Source organism: Vipera berus (assembly GCF_964194415.1).
Source record: "Vipera berus genome assembly, chromosome: 1".
NCBI lineage: Eukaryota > Metazoa > Chordata > Lepidosauria > Squamata > Viperidae > Vipera > Vipera berus.
Window position 1 is genome coordinate 13,229,329 of NC_138202.1, and position 10,173 is coordinate 13,239,501.

General features: G+C 41.0%; 1 protein-coding gene across 1 annotated transcript in view; it reads right to left on the bottom strand.

The window, feature by feature from the left end:
• Window positions 1-9,353, bottom strand: part of DOT1L (DOT1 like histone lysine methyltransferase) — a 96,500-nt gene extending 87,147 nt beyond the window's left edge. Inside the window, exon 1 of the mRNA XM_081312921.1 lies at window positions 9,001-9,353. Coding sequence (XP_081169047.1) covers window positions 9,001-9,081 — 81 coding nt within the window. The 5' untranslated portion in view covers window positions 9,082-9,353. The remainder of the gene's footprint in view (window positions 1-9,000) is intronic.
• Window positions 9,354-10,173: the final 820 nt, after the last annotated feature.

Below are 10,173 nucleotides of genomic sequence, written 5' to 3' on the forward strand. Positions count from 1 at the left end.
ACAGGCTCAAGGTTGACTCAGCCTTCCATCCTTCCAAGGTCAGTAAAATGAGGACCCAGATTGTTAGGGGCAATACTGTAAGCTGACGTTGTAAACCATCCAGAGAGTGTTATAAAGCACTATGGGATGGTATACGGGTAGTCTGACTTACAACCACAATTGGGCCCAAAACAAGACAGTTGTTAATTGAATTTTGCCCCATTTTACGACCTTTTTTGTCAGAGTTGTTAAGTGAATCCATGCACTGTTAAAGTTAGTCACATAGTTGTTAAGTGAATCTGGCTTTTCCATTGAATTTGATTGTCCAAAGGTCACAAAAGGGGATCACATGACCTTGGGATACTGCAACCGTCATAAATGAGTCAGTTGCCAAACACCTAAATTTTGATCATGTGACCAAGGGGATGCTGCTAGTTGTGTGAAAAAGGGTCATAAATTACTTTTTTTTAAAAAAATTCCATTTATATCTCGCCCTTCTCCGAAGACTCAGGGCGGCTTACAAGCTTTTTCAATGACGCAACCTAGAATGGCTACTAAATGAACTGTTGTAAGTCAAGGACTACCTGTATAAGTCTACAGCTATTGCTATGACATAATATGTTATAAAACATTTCCTGTGCCAATGTTTGATTATGCTATGCAGTTCAACCTGGGCTATTTTCAGGGGAGATGCATCTCTCGAATATATATCTCAGTTTTTCAATTGAAGGCAGGAGATTAGAAGCTCTTATCATTACTGAAGTCATTGAAGAATCTGGTAAGAAAATATGTGTGAAAGAGTGACCCAAGAGGTCATGGGTTGTCTAGCCTCATATAAAAATGTTGCACTTGAAATTGCTGATAATAAATAAAATAGCCAGCTGCTTTTATTATTTAAATACTCAATATTACAGACAGTCCTCACCTACCAATGGCTTTATTTAGCAATGGTCTGAAATTATGACAATGTAAAAGAGTTTGAAAATTTTGGTTAACCTTCCACAGCCCCTTTTGACACCATCCATGAACTGTAAAACCACTGCTATATAGTGCTAACTCATCCATGTACCTCAGAGGTATTTTACAAAGAATTTATGGAGTATAGCCTGGAGTTGATAAGGTTCAGTCAATGTGTTGGGCCTTACTACTGTCCTTCATTGCTGTCCATCATCTACTCTCTGCTTCTGCTGGAGCTTTTAGATGAAGAAAACCTTAAGTAATTAGCTTTCCCTTTTATTATTTCCCAACTGAAGAACCTACAATATTCTCTGAAGAAATTCTGAAACTTCCCAGAGAAATAAAATTCATGGAATAGCCCAATTTCCAGCCAACTGAGGCTCAGAAGATGGCAGGTTTCAGCAGACCAAGTCAGAAGTCTATAGGTAGTTCTCAACTTACGACCATAACTGAAGCCAAAATTTCCACTGCTAAGCAAGACAGTTATTAAGTAAATTTTGCCCCATTTCCCAACCTTTCTTGCCACAGTTGTTAAGTGAATCACTGCAGCTGTGAACTTGGTAACATGGTTGTTAAGTGAATCTGGCTTCCCCATTGACTCTGCTTGTCAGAAGGTTGCAAATGGGGGTAACATGACCCGGGACACTACAACCATCATAAATACATGCCAGTTGCCAAGTGTCCAAATTTTGATCACGTGACTATAAAAATGCTGCATTTTTCACACTCCGGTAAGTGTGAAAAACCGTCCTAAGTCATTTTTCAGTGCCACTGTAACTTCGGTCACTAAATGAATGGTTGTATGTTGAGGACCACCTGCATTTGGAGGGGAGACTACAAGCAAATACCAGAGCTATAGTTTAGTTTGGGAGGTTAAAAAAAAAGCCAGCCTGCAAAAAAGCAATAACAGGTCATTTCCATACTACTATAAGAAAATTGCACAGATGGATCCAAGAATCTGAATTTCATTCAAAAGCTTTTTTTTCTTTTCCTTTTTTGCTATTCTCAAGAGAAGAAATATATACTCCTCCTGTCCTAGAAGACATTCAGGGAAATAACCTTTTAATCCCAGTGACTATGAAGAACCTACATAATTACTCACCCTGCTTGCTTATCATTGCAAAAGGCTGGGGGCATAATGGAAGCAAAAAACCCACAACCCACTTCTATTTCACATGCAAATGTTTTGAATGCCAGGGGTCAACTTCAGAAAATATTTTCTGAGTCACTGAGGGAGATGGGGAGATCATTCAGCCCTGTAAGAATCATCTTACTCTATTAAAAAAAAATACTCACTTCTGATTCATCAGAAAAACCCTCTACATCCCTTTTCAGGAAACCTGAAGGTGGGAGGCAGAGTCATACACGCTTATCTTTGACACGAAAGCCAGTGGGAGGACTGCATCTGGAACACCAAGACACCCTTCTCCCACAGCCTTAATTAGCTTTGCAGGGGAATACACATTTCACATCACCCGCCCAAGCTCTTAACAACCAACGTTGTGACACCAGCCTTTCCCTCTGTCAGCTAAGCAATTATGCAAATATTGCTGTCTCTAGCAGTCTCACTTTTTATCACTATGATGCACATGTAGATTATCCAATAAACTCTGGATGCACGTAGAGTCATAAATTGGCTTTTTAAACTTTTTAAAAGAAACTCCAACTATTACTCATCATTCCAACCCAACAGGACTTCCAAGAAAATGAGAGCAGCAGAGGAGAAAGCCAGTGTTGGACTACCACTGGGAGAATTTTGTTCAAATCTTCAGGCAGCCATGAAAATCTACCAGAGTAAACTTCCTCTCTTAGACTATGCTACCACACAAGGAAAGGGCAGACAGGGGTAGGGGTGGGAGGGTGTTAGGGGGAAAAAAGGGATCTATTCACTGTCACAAGCTTTTTCAAAGAAGAATGACACATGATTATAATAAACAGCTAGTTGGCTATTCTGGATAACTAGTGGTCACAGTATTGATATTCCATTCTTTGCCACTGAAAAAAATACTGAATTTGTAACAGACATTGCCAATGTAATTAGCAACTCATTCTGGATCTTGAAATAATCCAACATACAAACAAATCCTTGCTGGTAACTTAGTAGCAGAATGCCTACTAGGCAAGCAAAGGTCCAAAGTTTAATATTCTGCTTTTCTTGTTTTATAGCTCTTGCATTAGCAGAGCTGGTAGAAACCTTTCAGTGATCTAGGAGATCTGGTTAGATCAGGCTAGTCAACCATGATTAAGAAAAATAGTCGACCATGCTTAAAAAAAAAACCCTGGAAAATCTCTGCTATGTCTTACTTAGGTACAAGCTCCAACTTGCAAAATGGCTATGTTACCAGAAACTGCTTTTACGGCAAAGCAGAAAATTGTTAAGATAGGACCATGTATAAGGGGATATTCCTCTTAAGAAACTGAAATTTCTTCTCCAGTCTCCTGAGGTGTCCTGTTGCCAAAAAATTCAAACCTGGCCTTTTGTATGGAACACTCTCGTCACCTGCCACATATAACACAGGTAGTTTCCACTTTGCTGCCTAAGAAACAGGAAGAAATAGAGCAGTGAAACTAAAAGACATTTTGTTGACGTCAGAGAGCTATGCTCCAAAACCACAGCAGACCCTCTTCTCCCTGATGCCAAAATAGCTTCTATACCAGAGGAGGAGAAGGGGGGGAAGAGAGAGAATGAAAAATAAAGTCTCCATTTGACTACAGTACAATATTCCTCTAGTCTAGTTGCTTTGGTTTCCAAGATTATTTTCCAAAAGAAAAAAGAGAAAAAAAAGATTTTGCACATTTCTGCTGTCATGGCTTGCCTTGCTCTCTCTTTCTGCAGCCATTTCAGTGCAATTTGAAAAAGGCTCCCAATGCTGGGAGTTCAACCTTTGGATAGAAAATACTTCTTGACACAATCTTGTGGAACTCCCTGTCATGAGATAAATCTGTTAAGACAGATTTAACAATGAATTAGACAGACAATACGAGAGCCAGTTTGGTTTAGTAATTGAAATACCAGGCTAAAAACCAAGAGGCTGCGAATTCTAGTCTTGACTTAATCATGAAAGCTAACTGGGTAGCAGTCACTTTGTGGCAGCTCAGCCCAACTCACAAGGTTGCTGTTGGTGTTGTTGTGGGGAAAACAGGAAAAGAAAGGAGTATGTTTGCTGCCTTGAGTTATTTATAATAATAAAGGCAGGATAGAAATAAAGAAAATAAGTAAAATAAATATGGAGGACTAATTAAGCTGGCAATAATTAGCCAAATCACTAAACAGATATTTCAGCTAGGTAGGCTGTGGACTTGTGAAATTTTCAAGAATATCTAGATTGCCTATTGTTGGAAACCAGATACTTTGATTCAACAAAGATGTTATAGATTTATTTGGTGATCATAAAGACAGCCAGGATTGGACAATCACAATAGACTACTTTACATTACAACAACAACAGATTCTGAAATATGACAGATTCTAAGAAAGGATGCCACAGAACTGTCACATTCAAGATGAGATCACATTAAAATAAATGTACTGTCCTTAATTGATTGCTACAACTTCTACAAGAGCTTGAGTAGACTTACAAACTGAATGCACTCCATTCATCAGTAGGAACTATTTTGTGGGAAACCCAGTCAAACCAATTGCAGATAGTTGCCACGGAGCAACCGAAGCATATTAATTCCCCGGGGACTTGTAGCAGGCACCACAGCACAGCAGACATTTTATGGCTCACATCTTTAGTGAATAAAGGGAGAATAAAATTCTGAAATGCTTGCATTCATTTGTTTCTAAGAAACAATGGATAGACAAATATAGTCCTCTAGAATATCGCTAACCTACTATAATGTTAATCATAGTAGAGAGACTTCTAGATTAGATAAACCACTGGCCTGATCTTTTGGAGATGAAGGAAAAAGCTTCTGTGCACCAGGCCAGATTATATTTTGCCTAGCTAGTGGATTTTGTCTTTGCTGACTAGAAACAGCCCTACAACAAAGAGTTTGTTTTTAATTAACTACTTTCTAATCCTTTTAATTGGACTTTCTTCACTACATTACACTGAGCAACCCGTCTCCACCTCATGCTTAGAAAAATATATCGTTGTTATTTTTTGCTATACTTTTCTTTAAAATAGCTTTGAAAAAAATCAGAATTTCAAACATTAGTAAACACTAATATACAGAAAGAAAACAATGTTTTGTAATGATCACACCTTAAAATATGCTCTGTGGAAATGATTCTAGTACTCTATGATAATATACTACATGCCTACTAAGATGATCTGCAGAGTTTAATAGCACTTATTCCCATGTACATTTACTTATGATTACAGCCAAGGTGGATAGCAATTACTGTAGGCTTTATACTGAAATTGAAAATAAAGTAAAAAGCACACCAGTTATCTGTGCACCTCTCTCACACATGAACAACTGCAGGCTCCATGATCTCTGGGAATGGCAGTCAAAAATAGCTCACCCTCCTAAATAAGCAGGAAGTTTTAGAAACCAGATAACCAATGAGCCAAGATGTCTTAAGGCCAACGACAGCACAAAGATTTTATTCATCTTTCCACCAAAAAAGCTATTCTAATTCCTCATATCATCTGCTGAAATGCAGTACAAATATCTACACTATATGACTTTCTGGCAACTCGAGATCAGGTCACTAAAATTCAATAGCAAAATACTTCATTTAGGGCAGTAGCATGGTTTTCGCTGGGTGAAAGTTGAGCCTCGGTGGTTCTTTGGTTGAAAATGGAAACACATAGCCTTTTTGAAGCAACATGTTTCCGTTCCCACTCTTAAACCCACCCCAAGGTAAAAAATCAGGCTGAACAGTTTCAGCCCACCTCTTCCAGTAATGCATCAGGTAGCCATTTTTACCAGCTTGTAGGCAGAAAAGCTATGGTTCCTCCACTGGTTCAAAAAAAAAATAGATGCCCAGTTCTGATCTGCATCATTTAAACTCGATATATTGTACACCCTACCTTCTTTACATTGTGAAATATGGAATACAAATGGAGAAATGCCACACAGTGCAAGAATAGCCAAACAGTTCCATGTCAAGTTTTTTAAAAAATACTATACGCTCGTTCTCCAACAAGAATGCAATTCCCCGCCCCTGCTAAGATAGCAAACAGATAGTATGGCAAATATGTGAAGATGTACACATATACACACTCTCTCTCTCTCTCTGACACCCCCACAAACACATTCTGTATTCATAACTGTCATTTCCCAGGGCCGCATCATTACAAAACACAATGATTCATTAGAAAAAGTTAGCCAAAATTTGTGAAATGTGTAAAATATTATACAGCCAAGGCATTACAAAACTGAAGCGTCATCACCGATGAGTGCAGTAACCAAATATGGACTGCAATTACAGAATTAAGAAAAATGAATTTGTGCAGTTATCATTAAATAGAGGAAAGGGAAATTTGCAGAGTATTCTTTATTAAGGTTTCAGTTCTATCTTCCTCCTCCCACTACTTTCATTTCCTTTTTAAAACAGAGGAAAATGAAACCTATTCCTCATTCAATACAGTCAGAAAGTTAACTTTGCACATCCTTCTATGTTTCAGTCCAAAGCAATTCCAAAAATGTAGGCCTGAAGAAAGGAAGTAAAAGAAAACCTAATTAGTTTTCCAGTTATTTTTTTTATTTAGTCATCATCAGCCTTCTTTCTACCTTCTTTCAAAAGTCTGTTACCTAGAATAGAAATAATATCCTAGCCTTTATACCGACATTCTTTCTAATTCATACAGAAACAATTGTCCCAAATTACAACCCTTCTTAAACCCACTGTCTGGTTATTTAAGGTGCTTAGGGGGGAAAAAGAGAGAAAAAGAGATAAACCTTTAATCAAGAGTAGTTCCAACATGAAAATATAAACATGAGACTGTTGAGCAGGGCTACTGACAGAGATTATGGAGTGTAGAAAAGTCAGAGGGTGGAACAGAATGGAACAAATATTGTTTGGGTGTGGACAGGGAGTATCTGCAAATAATGAGTCACCCACAACAGGAAAAGTAGGATTATTTTAAAATGGCTGGCCTGGGATGTAAGGAATGTTTGCAAGTAAAAAAAAGTGACAGGGTGGGAAATACCAAAGAGTTGGCAGAGAACCAAGAAAGCAACAACAGTGTCCTGAGGGAGGCCAGCTATCTGTGGGTCAACTGAGGATTTGGGGGCTAAAGCAAATTCCAGAGTTTGGCAGGCAACAATTAAATTGTAAGGAGGTCACCCCTTCTCTGAAGATAGATTATCACAATAGCAGTGAGAATAAAAGAATAAAATAAGTCCCAAGGCAATGGAAAAGCTACACTGAATGTAGGCAACTGTCCATCAGGAATGCAGCTTTTTCTGCATTTCATAAACCAGAATTCATCAAGAACTTTAGTGACTAGATGACCTTCCAACTTTCCAATGCTATGATTAACAAACAAGAAATAAAGACTGCAAAAGAGGCATCAAGAAGACAAAATATATAAAATACAGTACTTTCAACAGAATGTGAGAGCTCCTTTGCAAGAATAGACCAGAGTTTCATCAAATCCATAATCCTGTTTTCCACAGTGGCTGTTTGTCACACACAGCCTTGATTAACTGAACTATTAAAAGGATAAATTCTATTGCCTGAATTTCCATAACATACACAGAGGAGTTCACACACTTAAATGTCATATGTACTCTGAATGCAGCCAGTAGTTTGATAAAATGTTCTGGTTAATCCTAAAGACCCTCTCTCATAGTTGCATCCAAAAATTGATATTCAAGAGATGAACTACCTTTAGAGTTTATCTTTTGAACTCCTTGATAAGGATAAACATGCTTATTCTGCATTAATTTGTCTAATTTCCTAGTAAAAATATGCACATTAGAAGCTGTTGCATACAGATTGTGATAGCAAATTATAAAAACCATTGTAAATGTGTTAAGAATGGAAATTTTTATTAAGGTAATCAATCAAAAGGAAAACCTAAAGCCTGAAAAAGGGAAGCAGAAAAAAAACAGCACATTTTCAGAACACATACTGTACTAGCATGAAGAAAATTGGCAGCAATATAACTCAAGGACAACTCCAAATATATCTGGTTTAGAAGGCAGTTGAGAACTTAGGTTATGATGAGGTCAACCCAGGACAAGTGCCTGGGACAAAAAAGTCTGGGAGGATGAGAAAAGATGGTGTACTGTAGACAGATGAAGACAAAATATTGAAGGTGAAGTTTCAAAATTTTCTCCTTCGTCAGAAAGGAAGGAGGGAGGGAACAAGGGTGCTAGCACCCCTCAGTTTTTCTATCACAATGCTATCAGATCTTCCCCATTTTTTATGCCTTACATAATAGCCCCACAATGCACCCAACCAAAGGGTCTTTGCACAATACTGTACTCTGTAATAAATGTTACTAAATTTCCCCAGCACAAAAATACCCTTTTCATTTTCTGTTTAGCAGGAATTCAAAAGGTAATTCTCACTAGCTCGGTTCCCTCCATATAATCTTAAGTGAAAACCTGCTGAAATGACACCAAACAGCTGCCTGTCAATCCTCCCCAACTCAGTTTTGTAATGTACTTCACTACAATGACAGCACATTATTTCGCTCTCCCTCCACATAACACTCTTGTTCTTTCCATCAGGCTAACCTCATAGCTGATTTCACTTCAGCCTCCAGTTCTCTCTCATACAAAAAAAACAACAAACCTTGAGATTCCCACTCTACCTTTCCCAAACTTTTATCCCCCTTTTATTTCTAATAACTCCCAGCAGACGTGCCTGCCATCTATGACACCGAATAAAACTGTACCCGGATTTTCCTTTGCATCCCCCCCATCCCCAGGTTAATTTTCTCCTCCAAATTCCTTTTTACTTTATTAAAATTATTCCCGCAGGGCTCCTCGCCACTCAAAAAGGTACTTCTCATTTCCTACCGTGCCCATAAAAGTAACCCTCCTGGGACTCCCTGCTCCTTCGGAAGACCCCCGTTCTCGTGGGGACCCCCCCCGATCTCCTTCCTCTCCACCCCACCGGGGCGCCCAAGGACGACTCTCTCCAGGCACACTCACATAAACGGGTAGGGGCCAGGGGTAGACGGCCGGCTCCGCTCCCACTGGCGACTTCAGCCTGAGCTCCAACCTCTCGCCCATGCTGGCGGCGGAAGAGAGCGAGCAGAGTCTCAGTGAGAGAGGATAGGTCAGCTTGGGGCGGCCAAAGGGAGCAAGTGGCGGCGGACCCGCACCATGCTAGACCGGCGGGCGGCGAAGAGGGAACCGGCGGCGGCGGCGGCTGAGGAGGACCAGCCCGCGAGCGAGTGGCCGCTCCTTCCCTTCACGCGCTCTCTCTTCTCTATTGTCGCTCGCGCCGGGCCGGGCTTTTCGTCAGCAACAGCAGCAGCAGCGCCGCCGCCATTTTGGGCCGCCCCCGCCGGCGTCAAAGGCAGGGGCCGCCCAGTGGAGGTGGTGGTAATGATGAGGGCGATGACGGTAACAGCGAGAAAGGGAGAGGGAGGGCAATTAAAACACATACACACACACACACACACACACACACAACTCCGTGCGGGCGGAGAACGTCAACCCAAAATGTATGAAGTGTACAGCTTTTCTTGCTCGTCTTATGTCCTTCGCCGCTGTTAAGGAAAATTATAGCTTCACGTAGAGGAGCAGGGGGGGGGGGGGAAGGCAGCGTTGCGCGCGTCGACAGGCGGAGGAGAGGGGGGAAAAAATAACACGATTGGCGCGCACGCGCTTGGGCTCCTTAACGGTACGCACGCACGCATGCAAGTCCCAGATGTAAGTGAACTATTCGAAAGAAGCCTAGGCCCTAGGCCAGGGGTAGGCAACCTTGGCTCTTTTATGACTCATGGACTTCAACTCCCAGAATTCCTGAGCCAGCCAAGCTGGCTCAGGAATTCTGGGAGTTGAAGTCCATGTGTCATAAAGGAGCCGAGGTTGCCTACCCCTGCCCTAGGCGAAGGGGGAGAGAAAGGAGGGAGGCGCGCGGCCTCCAGAACGCCCGCCTTCGTCCTAGCTCGTTTACCCCCTTCCCCCCCCCCCGCACACACGCTCTCTCTCCCCCATCCAGCCTATTATTTTCCCTATATACACTGTAAAGAAGGAGGTTCGGTGGATTAAAAAAAGAGCGCGAGTCTCGGAGTAATTTTTTTCTTTTAAAAAAAAAGCGGGCTCGGATCTGTCCGCCTTGGCCAGAGCGCGTGCACCTCCTTGTCCTCACTTGCC